General features: G+C 41.5%; 1 protein-coding gene across 1 annotated transcript in view; it reads right to left on the bottom strand.

Annotated features, from left to right (window-relative positions):
• Positions 1–3,079: 3,079 nt before the first annotated feature.
• Mid1 (calcium-permeable channel component Mid1) overlaps positions 3,080–21,618 on the bottom strand; it is a 366,055-nt gene continuing 347,516 nt past the window's right edge. Inside the window, exon 3 of the mRNA XM_071586384.1 lies at positions 3,080–3,516. Within this exon, the coding sequence (XP_071442485.1) occupies positions 3,080–3,516 (437 nt within the window). The remainder of the gene's footprint in view (positions 3,517–21,618) is intronic.

The following is a 21,618-nucleotide window of genomic DNA, read 5'->3' as shown; positions in this document are numbered from 1 at the left end:
TAAATCAAATAATGCTCGAAATGTCATTAAGCTAGACCCTCATTAATTGGCACAAAAAAATTCAATTGTGCGTATAAAATGTAAAATGGTGACTAAATAAAATGGAAAATTTTATGAGATAATTATTACATTTTGCAAACCTGCTCCGCATTCCTGGTCCTACTCTGATCCTCCTAGTCTGCTGAAGCTGAAGGGAATTTCAGTCGATAATGTGAGAGAGATTGTTAAATGTATGGGTAAAACCAAGTGAGATTGATGGTTCATCGTTCATGTCATTCTCTCCGACTGCTCCTCCTCCACCCTACTGAGGTTTGCCATGCCGGCACAGAAATAGCAGCCAACACTCTATATTAACGCTAATTCACGAGACTAGTCAAGCTGTTGACATCGGCGCCGTGGCTTGTTTTCCGTGCGACACAAGGAGACGAATAGGGCAACTCCTGGCCGTGGGCGCCATTCGATGGAAGGCCCATCGCCTTCCTTGCCTCCTCCCTTCTTCCTTGTGAGGTTCTAAAATGTTGGACAAATAAATCTCGACTGCATTTCTCCAATGACGTTTGGACTTCCCAGTAAACAACGGAGAGCGTTGGGAAGCCGAATGAAATAATGGGATTGCGAACGAAAAGGAGACCTATTAAAACGTCGGCTGCCTTCGAATAGTATTCAGCCGACCTCTCTTCCAAACACTTTCCAAATCCCTAGTTCGTTGTGTGTGACATAGACACGTGCTCTGTCCTCTGGCGCCACTTCCGCCACCCATAATGGCGGTCTTCCCCGGACACGGCGTTCTCCGGCATGAGGTGTTTTGTTTTCATCTTTTGCTGAAACTTCATTCAGTCGCACTATTGCTTAGCCACGTGACGAGGAATAAGAAGAAAGTTGTGTTCAAACGCTTCATTAAATAGGTTTTACATTTTCACCCAACCAATTTTGTCATAATGACGATGAGTTTTGGCAAGCACTTTCAGAGAAAATGGTGTTTTCTTTTTTGAGTTCTTCATGTGTGCACTGAGAAATAATTGTACAATTGTTCTTCGGTAGGTATGTGTGTGCATTAGTGAGTATGTTTGAGTTTTTGGTATGAGAGTATATATATATATATATATATATATATATATATATATATATATATATATATATATATATATATATATATATATATTCATATATGTATAAATACATAATACACACACACATACATACATATATATACATATATATATATATATATATATATATATATATATATATATATATATATATATGTATGTATGGTGTGTGCGTGTACGCGTGTGTGTAAACGATTTACGACACTTCATCAACAAGTTACTTTTGGTATTTTGGTGTTATCTAGATGCCTAGGGTAGTTAATTAAATATTAATTAACGGTTAACGTGCAACTGGACACTTTGTAAAAAGAAAAAAACCTTATAGAAAACAAGTGTCAAGGCCTTTTCTCTTGTGGTACTAGATGTGGGGCGGGGGTTGATTATCCTCATTGGAGGAGGCACCTTTTTGGGGTTCAGCCAATCTGGAGGCGTTGAACGATTCGCGACCGCTAATGTTTTCTCGCGCAGTGCAAAGGAGGCGGGCGGTTTAATTCAGGGGAAGGGTTCTCGAATGATACGTCGGGAGGTAGTGGGGAAATCCAAGGGGGGTGCCCTGGGGGTAGGGGGTGGGGCGGCGCACGGAGGGGCGTGCGGGGGAGAGGGAGCCACGCACCCCACACCCGCCGCCACCGCCTTGAAAAACAAACCAAATCATTTCCCCGATTATTTCCCACCGCCTACGAAGAGAAAAGCAATTTTGAAAAAAAGGATCGCCACCCTTGATTGCTCGACGTCGAATAAAAAGCGTACGTTATTATAGAGTTAAAAATTGCATGTTCCCCGAGCACTTCGCGAAAGATAATTTTTTTTACTTTATAAAGTTCATTCATTTTGATCTAACGATATATATATAGAGAGAGAGAGAGGATTGAATGGGCCACCAAAACACAGATACGAGATGGAAAAATCATCCCTTCCCTAAAATCAATCTGTTAAGTAAGACGTATTTTGTTAACTATCCCTCCCAAAATCATCGGAGTTCGTGATACAGTATTTTACTCTAATCTCTGTGTAATTAAATGTATTTTTCACTACTCTTGGGTGTAATGTGCGCGTGGGAGTGTCTTAGTTGACTCCATTCTTCCTCCTTGGAGAAAGCAAACACTCTCTCAAGATCCTCCCCCTGCTTACCACCAGCCTTCCTTCGAAAACAAAAAAAACAGATGATTTACCGGTCCCGAATCAACTCCCCTTTCGACCATTCAACGCTTCCTTGTTAATTTAATTCCATTCCGCCCAATCCGTCTTTCTCTTCCTTTCATTTATACAGGGCTCGCAATACGTTAACATGTAGGTATGTATATAGATATATATATATATATATAATATTTTATATATATTTAATTTGTAACTTTGTTTCACCATAGCACTGCAATTTCTTTTTTTGACGGAGAGGGCGAATTATTCTCTCTATCAAAACACGGGCACTTATTTCCACCACTTTTGCAACATCTTCAGAAACAACAACATTTATCTTCCTCCTCGTCGTACCACCAAGCCCAAGCATACACAATTTATATCTCATTAATGTATATGTATATCTCTAAATATACATACAATCACACAAACACACTTTCCGATATCATTACATAGCCGAATCCCCTTTTTAATGAAACTAGACCTCAATTATTTCCACCAGGCAACCAAAATAAACAACGGCTCATTCCAAGACCTCTTCCCCCCCCTCACACCCGCCCCCATTCCTCCCCCAGTCCCCTCAAGAGGCATCTTCCCTCTCACCGCCGCCCCTCGGAGTGCAGCGACCAAGCATTCATTCCTTCAATCGCCGGCACACGCGGTGGCCTCTGCACACTCGTCCCTGGCCGAAGACAGACAGCAGCAGCTCCGGCGGGACGCATCGCCGCCCGCACTCCTTTCGGGGCTCACGGCCGCACTCGATTCCCAACACCCCGTGAGGTCTTGCCCCCCCTCCCCCCCTAACGCCCTCCCCCTCCACCCCCCCATTCTCACTATAATGTATACTCGTAAAGGAAACTGAGAGATGAAGTCCTTCTCGCTAGACATAACAACAGACCTTGCAAAACTAATAGTCTCCAACAATGTGCTCCCCTCGCCGGGCGGGGTGTTGAGCCGCCGGAGGGGGTCGCGGGGGCGGAGCGGGGGGTGCCGCCGTCCCCCGCAGCCGCGCTGCGACCCCCGGGGGTTATTGACCGCGGGTGGTGGACGCCCCACCCCCGTAGGCAGTGGAAGCACACCCCTCTTCCGTTGTTCATGACGGCCCGGTCGCCGGCCGGCAGCAGAAAGTCGGAGGAGGTGGGCGAGGGGGCGAAGGCCGAGAGGGGCACGCCCGGGGCGGTGGGTGAGGGGCAGTGGGTGTAGCAGCACCGACGGTGGTCCCCGTACGCCGAGTTCTCCAGCTGCACCTCGATCTCGGGGATGTTAGGATCTGCAAAAGTGGAGAGGTGGAATGATTCAGGGCCGAGTCACTCAGTTGGGAGCACAAATCACTCAACACGTGAGCACATGCGAGATCACGTCCAAAGACCTTTTGCACACATTACGAAGTGATTAGAGTCAATCGCAGACAGCGCTAGTCGGAATGGTTTCACTAACAATTTCGATGGCATGGGAACATCAGGTTCCCTGTGGTGATCCTCCTAGGTGAAAAAATTACGCCTCCAGGAAATGAGAAACCACATAAAGGCCACCAAACAGTATTAGCGACCATATCATATTAACCTTTCCACCATTATCAAAATCGTTAAAAAAACTGAAGAAAGGAATTGCCCTTCGGAGAAAGTAAGTTTTATTTCACCTGAAAAAGTTCCCACCTCAAATGACCTATATGGAAATGGTGTAATGACGAGGAGGTCACATTCTGACCTGCGTTACTACCCTCGGAAAGATAAGAAGCATCTTCAAAATTAAAATGTTCCCAGCGTCAACTCGGTAGAACTTTATACATCTGTCCATAAAATCTTTACCCCTATTTCTAGGTCTGAAGGCAACTACGCGTACTAATCACAGCCGATTGGGAGCTTTCATAATATTTGAAGTACATTTAATTATCAATCGCTATTCTAAAGACAACATTTCCTCTGGTATATGGATAAAGCAAGGGAACTGTTTAAATGCCTGAAAATTGAAAAAATGCAATTTAACATACTTGTCATGACTTATCAAGTCAAGATTAATGGTTTCACCTGAGTGGAATTCATATGGGTGACTCATGGGACGATCTACCATCATTTAAACCATGGTCTACATGCTCCAGGGAAGGTGATTTGATTGCATAGCACTTTTGTAGACACATAATTTAATTCCTCATCAATTTTCTTCCCGGGTTCATAAACCCACAACAGTTACTGGAATTCATGCTGATGATCTATATGCCAAGCGTTTGGTTTACCTAAATTTTCCTGAAAATATGACGAAATAAATAAAAATGTCTCACTCCTCTGGTGATTCATAATTTAATTCTGAAAATAAGGATGGGAAATATTGGAAGATGTTTTCAAGGAGACTGCGAAGATATGGGAAGGCGTGGATATGCAAAGTATCGGGTTCGCATCTTCCGAATGCCGGTTTTTAGTTGGGTATCAGAAGGAATTCCTACTTCTGGCATTATTCCGGAAACTAAAGGTTACCTAGCTGATCGTAAGTCTCATAATAATATCGAATGGCGATGAGAGCAAAAAATCCATAGCTATAGCCATACTAACATTTGATTGAGAAATGACCCTCAACTCATCCGACTATGACTCTCGCGTGGCCCGTTCTATGACGCTCCTTGCTGTAAATGAATTGCTCGCGGATGACAGAGTGATTTGAAGGGAGACAGGGATGGGGATGGTTGAATGCTCGCACAGGATCTAGAATGAATTTAGAAACGGACAAAATTGGATTGCCAACAAGCCATAACAAATATTTGGCAGTTAATATTTTTAAAAGATCAACAGAATTTGTTTACAAATTGGCCTTGAGGTAGTTGGCAAGATAAAATGCCTACGTGTTACCATAAGTAACGACATAACTTGGGGTATCCACATCCGTAAAATCCCATATATATATATATATATATATATATATATATATATATATATATATATATATATATATATATGTGTGTGTGTGTGTGTGTGTGTGTGTGGGATTAATATATATATATATATATGGGATTTATATATATATATATATATATATATATATATATATATATATATATATACATATACATCTACATAATACCCCGCAAGCCGCCGCAAGGGCGTGTGGCGGGGGGTGTTAGGTCACCAACCGTAAAAAGGAAAAATACCACATGCAAAAAAAAACAACACGGAAAATTACACCCACAGCAGCGCACATACTCATGCAAGAATCCCTTCATCCAATACTCATGCAAACACATATACCGCGAAACAACTAAAAAAAACTGCACCCCATGATGCAGCACGAAAGCCATCCTACAACACGGAAGCCAGGACACAACAAGCAAGAAATTGAAACATTACTACCACATGAAAATGCACCACGAAACACTCTACCCCCAAAGAGTCTGTAAAAGGCAGGGAATGCGACCCAACGTTGCAGGTAGCAGGAATTTCCCCCCGCGGAGAGGGACGAGGGATTGAAAGGGAAACTTAAAAACAGATGAACAGAACACGAATGAGGTCATTCGGAAAGAATGGGTTATTATAACAAAACACATAAGGTAAGTGGAAGAGCATGCATTTAAATACAACTAATTATTTTTTAGACGCTGAGGGTGGCAAGTGGAATTTTTGCTATCTATAACCCTGGAGTTGCTATCCCGTATTGTCCGTGGGAAGAAGGAGTCCTTGAGTCGGCTAGTTCTGGCATCTATTTCCCGAATTTTATATGCATGATCCAAGCGACCAATGTATGTAGGAGTACGAATAATTTGCGGGACCTCGGTGCTGAAACATGCAGATCTAAATTTATTTAATAATTTCAATCTTGCATTGAATCGTCTCTCAGCCAATGATCTATATGTGGGATTAATATAAATAATTATGTATAATTATTATTATTAGGTAATCTACCGGTTAAGGTAGGTTTTTGGATTGACACACCTAATAAATAAACATTTTGGGATTTCTAACAAAACAAAAAATCCAATCTCCTACTCTAAATCAGGTCCCTTTTCATCTCTGAGTACTTTCTTCCTCCCATCATCTCGTCTAACATCCCTATCCTGTTCCTTCCCTTTCCTCTTTTACCTAACATTCTCCCTTCTATTACAGTCTTCAACATCCCACTACCGGTCAATAACCCCTTCATCCACTCTTTCTGACTCCATACGATTGCTCCCAACAAACCCCTCTCTTCGCCCACCATACCAAGTACTTCCTCATTTGTTTTCTTCTCTGTCCATTTCACCTTCTCCATTCTTCTCCACAGCCACATTTCAAAAGCCTCCAGTCTACTTCTATCCTCCTACCTCAATGACCACGTTTCCGCGCCGTACATAGCTACGCTCCGTATCAAAATTTTGACGAGTCTTTTCTTAACATCCTTACTCAACTTCCCTGTCATCAACTCCCTCATCCTTGTGAAAGCCTCTTTGCCTAGCGCAATTCGTCTCCTTACTTCCCTACTACTTAGACCGTGGTTTCCCAAAACACTTCCGAGATACGTAAACTGTTCTACCTGCTCTAGTTTTTGCCCTCCTATTTTAATGTAAAGCTTAGCTTTTTTTCTTTCTAGAAAATCGCATAACCTTTGTTTTATTAATATTGATTCTCATCCCATACCTATCGCACTGAATTTCCAATTCACTCAGCAATGCTTGCAACCCCTTGGCTGACTGACAAACTAAAGCTTGGTCATCAGCAAACCTAACTGATTTTACGAATTTCCCGCGCATTTTGATTCATATCTCCAGTTCTTCCCATGCCTCTTTAAACATTTCCTCTGCATAAAAGTTGATTAGTAAAGGTGATAATGGGCAACCCTGCCTTACACCTCTTCCTAACACTGCCCATCCGGACTCCCCGTTTCCCACCCGCACCTGAGCAGTCTGACACATGTACAGGTTGCGGATTAGCCTCCTATCCCTCCAATCTATTCCTATTTTCTGCAATATACTCATTAGTTTTTCCCAATTTACTCTATCAAACGCTCTTACGAAATCTACGTAACAGGCAAATACCTCCTGGTTGTGTTCTATATTCCTCTCGATTAATAATCTCATTACTGCAATGGCATCACGCGTACCTCTCCCCTTCCTAAACCCAAACTGATCATCCCCTAAGTAATCATTTGCCCTACTCTCTATCCTTTTGTTTATGGTCCTGAGAACAACTTTAGCTGCGTGGGATATCAAACTTATTGTCCTATAGTCCTCATATTATGTAGCCTTTACCTTTTTCGGAATAGGAGCTAAATTCTGATCTCACAAAGTCTTCCGGCCAGATTCCCTCCTCATAAATACTACGGATCAGCCCATATAGCCTCTTCCTCCCACATTTTCCCAAGCATTTTAATAGTTCCACGGGAATGTTATCTACCCCCACGGCCTTATTTAATATCATCTTCCTTAATGCCCTTTCTATCTCATCATCAAGTATGCCTGGACCTAAGCTATTTCCTCTACATCATATTATTTTTCAATATCTAGGTTTGTTGGTCGAAGTTCTTTACTATTCAGTTCTTCTCTATACTCCTTCCATCTCTCTTGAATCTATCCTGTGTCAACTATTATCTTACCCGCCCTATCTCTAACTGTTAGTATAGAGCAACTGCAATTACTAGAGTTACTGCAATGCATCAAACGTACCTCTCTCCTTCCTTCCCTCCTTCTTTCCGTCTTCCTTCACGCGTACCGATCCCCTCCAAACCCAAACTGGTCAAATCATAAGTAATCATCTGCCTTACTCTATCCTTTGTTTAGGATACTGAGAACTAGTTTAGCTACGTGGGATATTAAATTTATATTCCTTTATTCCTCCAATGATGTAGCCTTTACCTTTTTCGGAAAAGGAGCTTAAACTGATCTCGAAAATTCTTCCGGCCAGATTCCTTCTTCGTAGATACTACGAATCAGCCCATACAGGTATAGCCTCTTCCTCCCATATTTTCCTAAATATTTCAATAGTTCCGCAGGAATTTTATCCACCCCCATAGCCTTACTTGGTTTCATCTCCCTTAATACCATTTCTATCTCATGGAAGAGTATGCCTGGACCTAAGTTATTTTCCTCTAGGTCATGTTCATTTTCTATGTCTAACTTTGTTAATATAAGTTCTTTACTATGCAGTCCTTCTATATCTCCCTTCCATCTCTTGAATATTTCCTGTGTAAGCTATTATCTTACCCGCCACCAGGTAGCATAGATCTCCCTTTCTTACTTCCCGATAAAGATTTAAGTTTGCTGTACAGCGCACTGATTTCACCCTTCCTCTGCAGACTTTCCATATCCTCGCAATGCTACTTCCACCATGCTTGTTTTGCTAAATTTGTTAAACGCCTCAATTAATTGTTTGATTCTTTGTACTCACATATATATAAAGTACAGGACAATAAGTTTGATATCCCACGCAGCTAAAGTTGTTCTCAGGATCATAAAAAAAAGGTTGGAGAGTAGGGCAAATATTTACTTAAGGGATGATCAGTTAGGGTTGAGGAAGGGGAGAGGTACACGTGATGCCTTAGCAGCAATGACATTTTTAATCGAGAGGAATATAGAATGCAACCAGGACGTATTTGCCTGTTACGTAGATTTAGAAAAGGCGTTTCATAGAGTGAATTGGGAAAAGTTAATTAGTATATTGCAGACAATAGTAATAGATTGGAGGGAAAGAAGGATAATCCGCAACCTGTACATATCTAAGACTGCACAGGTGCGAGTGGGGAACGGGGAGTCTGGATGGGCAGTGTTAGGAAGAGGTGTAAGGTAGGGTTCCCCATTATCACAGTTGCTGATCGACCTGTATGCAGAGGAAATGATTAAAGAGGCATGGGAAGAACTGGAGGTAGGAATGAAAGTGGGCGGGGAATTCGTAAAATTAGTTCGGGTTGCTGATGACCAAGCTTGAGTTTGTCAGTCAGCCAACGGGGCAGCAAGCATTGCTTAGTAAATTGGAAATTCAGTGCGACAGGTATGGAATGAGAATTAATATTAATAAAACAAAGGTTATGCGATTTTCCAGAAAGGAAAAGGCTAAGCTTTACATTAAAATAGGAGGGCAAAAACTAGAGCAGGTAGAACAGTTTACGTATCTCGGTAGTGATTTGGACCAACACGGTCAAAGTAGTAGGGACGTAAGGAGAAGAATTGCGCTAGGCAAAGAGGCTTTCACAAGGAGGAGGGAGTTGATGACGGGGACGTTGAGTAAGGATGATAAGAATAGACTCGTAAAAACTTTGATACGGAACGTAGCTATGTACGGAGCGGAAACGTGGTCATTGAAGCAGGAGGATAGACGTAGACTGGAGGCTTTTGAAATGTGGGTGTGAAGAGAAGAATGGAGAAGGTAAAATGGACAGAGGAGAAAACAAATGCGGAAGTACTTGGTAAGGTGGGCGAAGAGAGGGGTTTGTTGGGAGAAATCCTATGGAGGCAGGAAAAGTGGATGAAGGGGGTATTTACCGGCAGGGGGTTTTGAAGACTTTAATAGAGGGGAGAATGTTAGGCAAATGAGGAAAGGGAAGGAACAGGATAGGGATGTTGGACGGGATCAAGGGGGGAAGAAAGTACTCAGAGATGAAGAGGGACCTGATATAGAGTAGGATGCTGGATTTTGTGCTTTGTTGGGAGTAATAAAATGTTTGTTTGGTAGTTGTGCCCATCCAAAAACCTACCTTAACCGGTAGATTACCTAAAATATAATATATATATATATATATATATATATATATATATATATATATATATATATATATACATATATATATATATATATATATATATATATATATATATATATATAGACGTATATATACCCCCAGTGCTGTGCTTGCGAGGGTATTAAAATTGCCCTTGATCACCCATGCCAGATAGGTTGAAGGTTAGGAGCCAGACGAAAGGTAGTCCACGCAGCGTCTGTTCCTCAGTGTGGCGGCTGCAATGGTGTCTGGCCCCAGAGGGGCAGCCAAAAAGTAATGGTACCACGTGAAAAACACTATTGGGGAAGGCCGCAGGAAAATACCTCAATTATCATTCCCAAGATAAAAATGATGAACAATGAAAAGTGAAGAGTCAGGCGTGATATTGTGGAATCGAGACATCGGAAAATTCCCAATGAGGTCTAACTAGAGCAAAATAACGCCTCTCTATAACTTTCTAATTATATTTCCCAACCACCCATTTTCTTAAGCTAATTTTCTTTAAAGCTAATCCGAATACTGTTAAGATATGTGCTCCCCACGAAAGGCGTGGTGTTAGAACAACTCCCAAATATTTAACTTGATTGGCCGTAGTCAGTACTGAACCATCTATTTTGTAGTTTATATCCTGTTCCTCGCTTCCTTTGTTCAAAAATTTCAAAACTGCGCATGTATCTATATTAAGTGTTAATCCCCATTTATTGCACCATTCCGAGATATATTCTAAGTCTCTAGAGAGTAGCTCGCGATGCAGTTGGCTCCTTATTTCCCTGTATACCACCGTGTCGTCAGCAAATAACCTCAGATTGCTACCAACGTTTGTGCTTAAGTCATTAATGTATATTAAGAACAGAAGAGGCCCTATTACACTTCCCTGGGGGACGCCCGAAGTTACATCTCTATCCGTTGAGCACAACCCATCTATGACTACTATTTGTTTGCGGTTTGACAAGAAGTTTCTAATCCAATTAATTATTTTCTCGTTGATCCCATAGTATTTAAGTTTATGTAACAATTTATTGTGTGGGACTTTGTCGAAGGCTTTTTTGAAATTCAGGAATACTGCATCGACTTGTGTGTTGGTGCTGATGCTGAAATTTGGTCTTGGGCTGGAAAGTTGGGACTTTGGTGCTGAAACACGTGGTTCTTCAGTAAGTAAAGTAAATTTGTTCAGTAAGTTTGACCTAGAATTGAATCATCTTTCTTCTGTCGATTCCTAACTCGACTCAAAAAGCATTTCTGTTACGCTTTTTTTTAAAAGTTAGTTTTTAACGAAACGGGTTACCCTGCGTTGAACCTTCCCAATTTCCCAAATGAGCCTTTATCCAATCGGATATTGTACACAACATGAATATACTAAAAGATGCCTCGCAAGAGCTACATCCTATGATTGAGGGCTATCTAATTGGAATTTGACTCGCGTTGATCGTTGCCACAATACTGCATTGGCTGCTTCCTTAATTTCTAGCATTCATCTATATCTAAACCTCTGCAAAAATATTAGTCAGTTCATCCACTTAACAAACCTTAATCAAACGAAAGAAAGTAATTACATTCAACAATATTTGATATCAGGATGCGTACATTCAAATCATGCTGTAGAAAAATTAAAAAGATGAGTCTAGTAAATAAAAATAATAACATGCAGAAGATACATGCAATATATCAACAAATATATACACTACCAATTCTAATAATCTTCTTCGCCAATGCTATCTTGTCTATTTCGATAATGGTTCGAGAAAAAAACGTAATTTTTAATCTATCCGTCAGAGGTCCTTAACCCTTTCATTACAATGCCCAAGTATTCCTTTTTTAATCCTAACTTTTTATTGGATATTCCGTAAATTTCACGAAAGTGTTTTCCCAAGAACATATCAGTGGTTTTCGTTACACCCAAGTATTTTACCGATTCCACGTCTGTTACGTTGGTTCCCTGTACATTGTGTTTTCTGGTGAATTATTTTTTCACCAAAAATTTATCGAAAAACATTTACTAGAATTTAATTCGAGCTTCCACATCTCACACCACTTTTTAATTGCATTTATGTCGATAGCTGATGATAATGTATCTTCATGACTGGATATTTCCCAATATATTACGGCATCGTCAGCAAATAGACAAAGTTTACTGGAAACCTGAGACCCGATGTCATTAACATACATAAGAAACAATAGCGGACCAATGACACTTCCTTGTGGGACACCCGATGTTATGCTTACTGTGTCAGATGATACCCCGTCTGTTACATCCCTTTGCTCGCGATCTGTTAAAAAGTTATTAATCCAAACTATTACACATTTATCAATCTCATAGCTTCCCAACTTTTGGAGCAACTTTTTTGAAGGGACTTGGTCGGATGCCTTTTAAATATCTAGATATAGCATAAGCTTGAACGTCATTTTCTTCTGAGACCAAAATACCATGAACAAAAAGTGCAAGTTGGGTCTCGCTAGATCTACCATTTCGGAAACCGTGTTGGTTTTTGTGAGTAAATTCGGAGACTCGAGATATTTCATGATTGAACTTACAATTATGTGCCCTAAAAGTTTGCATGAGGTTGATATGAGAGAGATGGGTCGGTAATCACTCGCATCTTCTCTGTTGCCTTTTTTAAATATGGGAGTGACATTGGCTATTTTCCAGACTTTGGGTACTAGGCGGTGAATTTAGGATTCATCACATATTATTTTCAGGAAAGAATCTCTTTCAGAGGCCGTCGGTTTGTAAACGCGAGCAGGGATTTGTTCAGGGCCTGGGGATTTGTTTGGACTGATGTCTTTAAGTTGGCATTCGATTCCAAGAGAAGGTATTACAATTTAAGGCATGAGTTCAAGGGAGCGATCAGGTAGTGACTCGCATTATTCCTGCGAACGATTATTAAAAAACGCTTTGAAAATAGTACTTTAACTTTTTAGATTTTTCTAAATTGGTGTTGAGATTTTGTCCGTTGTTGTTCAGGGATGGTACTGTCTACTTGTTTGAAACTCCCGTATATATAACCAAAATAGTTTTACGATTATCGTCCAAATATTCACCAGATCTTTTATTTTTTAACTCTATTAACGCCTGGCGGCACTTCTTCTTACTAACGCTGTAGCTGTTTTATAGTTATGCATTATTTAATATTGTTTATTGTTAAACTCGTCATTTTTGATTTCTTCATTTTTTTAAACCATGCTCTTTGGTGTTTTAACACTTTACATATTTCTACATTGCACCATCTAGGTTACCTCTGGTCACTTTTAAATTAACTAGGCATGTGTTTTTTATTGTAGCCCGTGTGATGCCGAGAGAAGCACTCCATAAAATCTCTTCGTCTCTGTATCCACTACTTTCCTTAAATGTACCACAAGACTGCTGTAGGTCACGCCTTAATTCTTCGTAACTGACCCGATCAAACAAGTTTAATTTTTCTTTAGAGTTTATTATTTTTCATAGCCATTAAGTTCATTTATTATTATTAAAAATACACATGTGCTGATAGACAGTGTCAGGTGGCACACAAGTCCTAAATAATCACAAAAGTACACCATGGGAAACTTCAAAACACAAATCTCTTTAACAAAACAAGCGAATCCCTATCTCATTTACATACATTAATCCGCAAGAAAAAAAAGATGAATTAAAAAAATGAAGCTATTACATAAAATACAATACGCCACACATCAATCAAATTATTAGATATATTCCTTACATCTTTTCTTAAAAGTATACACTCTCTTAGGAAAGGGCTCGAGTATTTTTGCAGGTAAGGTGTTCCAATCAACAATTGTTTTATTTAGAAAAGAAACTTTTTATTTGTTCTCTGTGCCCGGCATTTTACCTTAAATTTGTGGTCATTTCTCTCTATAAAATTTGGGTTCCCCGCCTCTTTCCTAAGATCTGCCCAAGCTTTCTCCCCCTTCAGAATGCGGAACATTCCACTAAGTCTGCTTACTTTCCTTCTCGTTTGTAGAGGTTCCCAGCCCAGCGTTTCTAGCATGTCAGACACACTCTCCATCCTCCTATGCTTCCCCAGTACATATCGGGCAGCCTTCCTTTGCACCTTTTCCAGTTTCTTGATTCGTCCTTCTTCATGAGAGTCCCATACTAGAGATGCGTACTCTAAAATTGGTCTTACCAGGGTCTGATACACCTTCTCCTTAGTTGCTCTAACGCTCCCTTTGAGGTTTCTCATCACCCAATGAAGAGTTTTCAAAGCTTTCTTAAAAATGTACTCCACATTTAGCCCCCACCCTAAATCATTAGTTAAATATACACCTAAGTATTTGCAAGTATCACTTATAGGAATGATATTTTCTTATAATTTATATTCACTATTTTTTCCATTTAACTTATTAACCATTACTAATAGTGATGGATTTGAATTTGCTAACGTTAATATCCATCCCATTATTTGTCACCCAATCCGCCATTTTATTAATCTTCCTTTGAAGTATGTCGTGGTCTCTGTCATTTTCAACTTTCCTGTAGATAATACAGTCGTCTGCAAAAAGTCTTATCTGAAAATTAATATTTCCTGGGAGATCATTTATATAGATTAAAAACAAGAGCGGGCCAATTACGCTTCCTTGTAGGACTCCCGATGTTACCCTTGTTTTTTCAGAATACACTTTTCCTAATTTGACCCTTTGTGCTCGACCTTTCATGGAAATGTTTACCCAAGAGATTACACTTCCATCTGTGTGTATTGACAATTGGCCCATCAGCACTAAGCGAACGAGGTCAACTTTGTCAAAGGCTTTTGATAGGTCGACTATTATAGCAGCCACTTCTATTCCCACATCCATTGAGTCGAATATTTCTTGGCAGAACCCTAATAGCTGAGTTTCGCAAGAGTGCCCTTTTCTAAAACCGTATTGGCGACTATACAACCAATTCTCTCCCTCCCACAAAACCCAGAGATATTCAGCCATTATCTTTTCTAATAGCTTGCATACAACTGATGTCAAGCTTACCGGTCTATAATTATCAATTAGTGCCTTATCTCCTCCTTTGAAAATTGGCGTAACATATGCCTCCTTCTAAGCATTTGGCAGGGCATTATTGTTTAAGGTAACATTGAATAAATGATTTATATAATTTGAAACTACACTACCACCCAATTTAAGCAAGTCAATTGAGATACCATTTGCCCTCATTTTCATAATTTTTTATGAATTTCTGCGCTCGTCGTTTTTATACTTTTGGTACTTAATATTTTTTCGCCTCCTTGTTGACTCAGAGATGTATCTACAGAACCCTTTTTATTTCCCACCACCTTAAATACACTTACATACCAATTATTAAACGCATTATTCTTTTCCTTATCGTCAACAATTAGTGTTCCATCCTCTTTTTTTAAAGCTGTTATGTTTTCTTTGTTGCCTTTCCTCCTCCAGAGGTACTTGTAAAATTTATTTCCATTACCATCCCGATTATTTTCTGTGGAAAACTTTCTATGGCTATTTTCTTTTCTCTATTTAATTCACGAACTTTTTTTTTTGTAAATTATGATTTCTTGGGCCTTCCCACCCCCCACCGTGACCTCATCTGCCGGCCATTGAATACCTGGAAGGTTCAAGTCCCCCGCTATGAGGGTGTGATCCTCAGGGTTTGCCGAGCATATGTTTGCTAATACCTCGACTGCGTACATCCCTTCGTTGGGGCTTCTGTACATAGCAACTATTTTTTAAGTTTTCCCTCCATTCCTGCCTTTAACATGAACACACATAATCTCAAATCATTTCTTACCCATTCCAATGTACTTATTAAGTTTTTATCTACGCATATGAATATCCCCCCTCCACGACCATCCCTATCCCTTCTGTAAACTGACAAATTTTGAGGAAAAATCTCGTTAGACATAATGTGATCACTTAGCCATGACTCCGTGCCTATCACAATATCCGGATTTCATGCATCAACTTACGTCTCGAAATGGCATACTTTATTTAGAATACGTCGGCAGTTTACCTGCAAAACTATTAAGCCCTTACCTTCCTTTCCTTCGGTATTGCGAGGTCCACCTTTTGTGCCCATTACAGGTTTCCCTGCTCACTGAGCTTTAGGGCGACATTTTTAAACAGATTTGACAAAACCAGGGATCCCTTCCTGTTTAAATGCACTCCATCGCGGCCTGAGCGTCTGTCACTGACCCAACGACTCGGGTCCACAAATGTCAGACTTTGTTGAACGCAAACCCACTCTATTCCTTCGTTTATGGCGTCAATTCTCCTCCAATGTATGTCCTTTCTAAGAAGAATTCCACTAATGGCAATTTGAGAACTTATTTTTGGCCGAGGTTGCCAAATCCAAAATAAAACCGATGAGATATCAATTAACACTATTCTGATATCACTAGGTTTATCAAGTGTGTCTGTATTTAGGACGACCTCGAATAAATTTGTGGCTACTAGATTTAAGTATATTTTTTCCTCTGGTGGGTGTTAGTAGTATTTGGTTTAACAAATGTGATGTGAAAACACGAAGTAATGACGCGAACGCATGACTCCTTGTCCTTATCTCCTGCAAAGGAACTATAGTTTTTTCAGTCAATGGATGGGAGATTGAAATCCCCTCCGATTATAATTTTTCTATTGTGTGAATGGAAATTTTAACTTGCGACCCCTTCCTTCTAGTTCTAAAATTGATCTTTCTCCGGAATCGGGGGATCTGTAGTATGCACAAATGTGGACTCTTCTACATCTACTTAATACCCCGCAAGCCGCCGCAAGGGCGTGTGGCGGGGGGTGTTAGGACACCACCCGTAATTTAGAAAGGAAAAAAAACCGCATGCAAGAACCACAAATTCATACATTCACAAAAAACATGGCATACATTCATGCAAGAACTCTTACACCCCACACACATGCAAACACTCAAACTACATCTTACATACACATTCACCTGAAAGTATACCTAACAGCTTTGCAGTGTTTAACTTTGCTCCGACTTATAAATTAAATGTTTTTAATATTTCTAAATTGACTTCGGTTTCTTACTATTATGATTTCTGATTGTTCGGGGAAAGAATGAGTATTTGTATCTATCTGTCCGGGAATCTATCTCCCTTATTTTATCTTTGTGGTCTGATCTACCTAAGTAGTGTGGGGCCTTTATAATTCCTTCAGTGTCATAGTTAAACTCGTTTGTTCTGAACCTTTCTAAAAGTCTAAGCCTCGCTTGTTCTCTCCGCACTTCAATTGGTTCCCATCCTAATCCCCTAAGAGACCTGTCACACTTGTGTTCTTATCATAACAATTTTTTACGAATCTAGCGGATTTTCTCTGGACTTTATCTAATTCTTTTTGCCAAATTTTCTCCCAAGGATCCCAAATACTTGCGGCATATTCCAAATGAGGTCTAACTAGAGAAAAATAACACCTCTCTTTAACTTTCTCATTACATTTCCCCACCACCCATTTTATGAAGCCAAGTTTCTTGAAAGCTGATCCGCATATTGTCCTGATATGTGCTCCTCATGACAGGCGTGGTGTTAGAAAAACTCCCAAATATTTAACTTGATCGGCCGTAGTCAGTACTAAACCCTCTATTTTGTAGTTTATATCCTGTTCCTCGCATCCTTTGTTCCAAAATATCAAAACTGCACATTTATCTCTATTAAGTGCTAATCCCCATTTACTGCACCATTCCGAGATATTGTCTTAGTCTCTAGAGAATAGCTCGCGATCTAGTTGGCTCCTTATTTCCCTGTACACCACCGTGTCGTCAGCAAATAACCTCAGATTGCTACCAACATGTGTGCTTAAGTCATTAATGTATTTTAAGAACAGAAGAGGCCCTAGTACACTTCCCTGGGGGACGCCCGAAGTTACATCTCTGACTCTTCTTGACCTAGGGCTTTTTATGGAACACCATGCACTTTCTATGCCACCATTAAGAAAATACTCACTTTTGCTTTCTTAAATATCTTGAACAGCTATCAACACTCCCCCATAATCCTATTTTTCCCTCCCCTTTGTAAATTCTAAAGCCCTCAGGAGAAATATCCTCGTCTGCAATGTGTTGAGATAACCAGCTCTCAGTTCCTATAATCATATCGGCTTCGGTACTTCTAATAATATGGTAAAATTCGGCTAGTTTGTTTTTCAAACTTCGGCAGTTTATTGTCAATACGAAGATGGGTCTATTCTCTATCAATTCATTCAGATATTCCTCTACGATTCTAATTAATCTAGGAGTTATATTTACCTGGTCATTCTCAGGTGCTATCAAGATCTGATACTCAGGGCCATTTCATGATTAAAAAATATTCTTATAATAAGTTCTTATCAAAGGTTTTAGTTTTCTGCAAGCCTATTCTATTTTCTTCATAATCGCCTTACACTTCCAAGTACTTTTCGAAAGGCTGCACCAGTTTTTTCATCCCTCAGCCTAGAAATTGGGAATTGAACCAGTTGATAGCGGAGGTCTCGAGTTCCTCGTCGTCTTTAAACAGTAGTCCACCAAGCCACTGGTTCAATTCCAAGAAGGGAAAATCGTCGCTTGTTCGGGACTGTAGGGTGAGATCCAAGGACACTCGTCCACTCAAAATTCTTTACTCTATGTGCTGGTTGATAAGCATTTTCGGTGCCCATTTTGCACGCATCCTGTGATATCAGAGCCTTTCCCTAAAAATCAGGTAAATAGCGGTTCGTCCAATAGGAGGGAATTTATCAGCCGTTGTACTAATCATCACTCGTCGATCGAATCGCAGTTCTTGGTTTTCTCTCGCTGAACGATATCGCTCTATCGGTCGGTCTGAGATGATGCTCGGGGTCTGACACTCCACTCTCCTCCTCATGCACATTTGCGCGGCCATTTTTGGAGTCTGGACAGCCTTGCCAAACCTTTCGTGCACCGAATACTGTAGGTCCATGCATGAACTCGGTGCAACTCCAGATGAATATGGGCAGCTGTTGATCCTTTTACACAAACAATAATGAATTTACTGCTCGCACTTTGCACCCAGTATGGCCAACGATTTGCGCGGACATTGTTATCAGCATTCACCGACAGGCAAACGTCTAATGAATCGAAACAAAGATTTCCGTGCCCCTGGGAACAATCACTAGATGGCGCCGCATACGGACAACTTTGCTCCTAGCCGCCAATATTTAATCATAAGAAAACGACGCCTTTTTCTGGCATGCCTCGTAGATTCCGAATATCTTTCGATGCTTTAGTACAGATTCCAGTAATGAATAGTAGGTGACCGTGTATCATCAGCAATGAAAAGCAGATTAGTAAACTGCAAGGCGCTCAAATCGGGGATACCTATGCGCAACGAAAATCACAGTAAATTCAAACACATTTGGAGAAGTAACACGTCGGAAAAGTATGTTTTGGCGCCTCAAATAGAGAGGGAGCCACGCGTCCGGCAGACGATAATTGAGCCGCCTCGCAGTGCCACGGAGGGGGGGGGGAGCCATAAAACGCCCCTCGCCTCTCCAGCGGAGGGGGGCGAGGGGTATGGGGAGGGGGACTATCCCCGAAGAGGGGGGTCGGAGGGAAGGGTGACGGGGGATCGATACGCGGGGTCGACCCTCGGGGGCGGGGGGCGCCACCTCGCATCCTCTCTCCGTAAGCATCGGCCCAACTCTCCGAGCCCTCGTTCGTAACCCCCGCTCCCACAAAACCTACGCCCCCATCATCCTTCCTCCCGCCCCCCGTCATCCGAACGCGGCCGCAACGACCGCGGGGGCCAAATGGGGGCTGCGATGACCACCCATCCTTCCCCGACCGCACCGCCTCCATCCCTCCAAACTCCCCCCTCTGGCGAAACGTTCGCATTCACCAACCCCCCTGACCCAGGAACACACTCTCAACCGAATATTCATAATATTCGTGTATTATTTCCCTTCTGGGTTTTCTGGGCTCTTGGAGTGGATCTACGCTCTCCCAGTGAGCGCGATAGCCTACGAGGGGGGAGGGGGGGGGTATTCAACGCCCAGCGTCCTCCATCCTGCGAGTTGGGGCGTGCGGATCAATCAAGTAATATTGTCCCATTTGATTTTTAAATTGAAAAGGAATTTATAAATATCATACACTTCGAACTACATCTTCTCTTGTGAGTAACATTATCCGCGTAACAAAATATTTATAATTTAATTTTCATATGCGATGGCGTCTTGAAATAAGAAATGACATCTTCAACGTGAATGCTTCATGAATGACAGAGATGAAGAGAGCTGAAGAGGCGTGCAAACTGGCGCCGATGCAGTCTCTTCCATTGTGAACGTATTTTCATAGCATTTAAAATGACTTTGCATGCGTCATAAGATAATTGTAAGGTAATCAATGCCATCGCAAAAGAGGGTATGCTCGAAGGACAGTTGATGTGATTGTTTCAATTAAAAGAAATGGAATGAAAACAAAGGAATCGCGGAAGGTATTAAAAAAGAATTTGTATATTGCGCTAAGGGATACAGCAGATACCTCAAAGGCAAACGACAAAGAAAAATAAGCTTGAATGATCCCAATGAAATTATACTCTTATTTAAGTACCAAAAAGTGACATAGTAATCGGTGCAGTACGGTACTCCCTGGTCCAGATAAGCAACATGCATAAAATACTTGCCCGAAGGCATAGAGGGTCCCGGTTTCTACGCACAATGTTATGACCAGCGTCATCCAGTGTATTTTTCTAAGTACTAATCACATGAATTGGAATGAACATTTCGAATGACCACGAGGATTCAAATACTATTCCACCGCGTACATAAGGTCATCTTTAAATATGCGATTGGTCAACACGTTCATCCTTGCGCCAGGTTTCAGCGCTCGCCCATTAATACCCGCCGCATTCGACTGGCAGCCTGTGGAGGTCCGACCCCCTCCCCCCCCCCCTCGGCCACCCTCGTGTTGGGGGGGAGGGGGCGCAGACCCCGCGCAAACCAGAAGCCCCATCCCGGTGCGCAAACCTCCGCCCCGCTTGCGCGGCGGGGCACGCCCGATGGCCTCGCCGAGGAGAGGGGACCCTGTCTCACCACGAGAGAAGAACATCTTCCAACTGAAGAAGAGAACAGGCACTTCTTAAAACTGAAAAGCATTTTGTTTTCCGAAGTAGCGGACCAATAATGATTCAAGTTAGTACACCCAGATGGTGAACATTGTATTGCATGATTACCAATGTTAACCAAGGAAATAGAAATGAGTGGTCGTCTTTGATGGCCAATTCATCATGTTTTACTCGATGAACAACTAACGGTTTAATGAAGCAAAAGCGACAACCTTACCAGGCAGGCATCAACATAAACGGTTTCATGACCATGTCGTCCCAGGCTACACTTCGCGGAAGTTGTACTTCATCTCAATAACAGAGGGAGTAAAGTGCTACGCCGCAATACTATATTTCACTCTCTGGTACAACTTGTTTCAACGTGAGAGGGCATCGTCGAGTATGAAGGATGGAAGGTTTGGAGTACTCGCACGCACACACATTGAGCGCACGCACACGGGAACACACGGAAACACACGGAACATGCGCGCGCAGGCGCAAGTACACACGCACCCTGGCCGGCACACGCACGCACGCGCGCATCCCTTTGTGTCGCCGTCCATTCCGATGGTGTGAAAGGGCCAGAGGTCGACGCCGGTGACGCTGAGTGACGGCAATGAAGGAGATGAATCTGGCGACCGCAGTGCCTCAACGGTTGACTACTGTCATAACTAAAGTGTTGATGCGGATACAGGGAAGCTAGACCTCGTGGGAGG

Source organism: Hetaerina americana, unplaced genomic scaffold, assembly GCF_022747635.1.
Source record: "Hetaerina americana unplaced genomic scaffold, ioHetAmer1.1.p SCAF_22, whole genome shotgun sequence".
In the NCBI taxonomy this organism is placed as follows: Eukaryota; Metazoa; Arthropoda; class Insecta; order Odonata; family Calopterygidae; genus Hetaerina; species Hetaerina americana.
The sequence above is the reverse complement of the archived record's forward strand: the minus strand, read 5'-3'. Positions and strand labels throughout refer to the sequence as shown.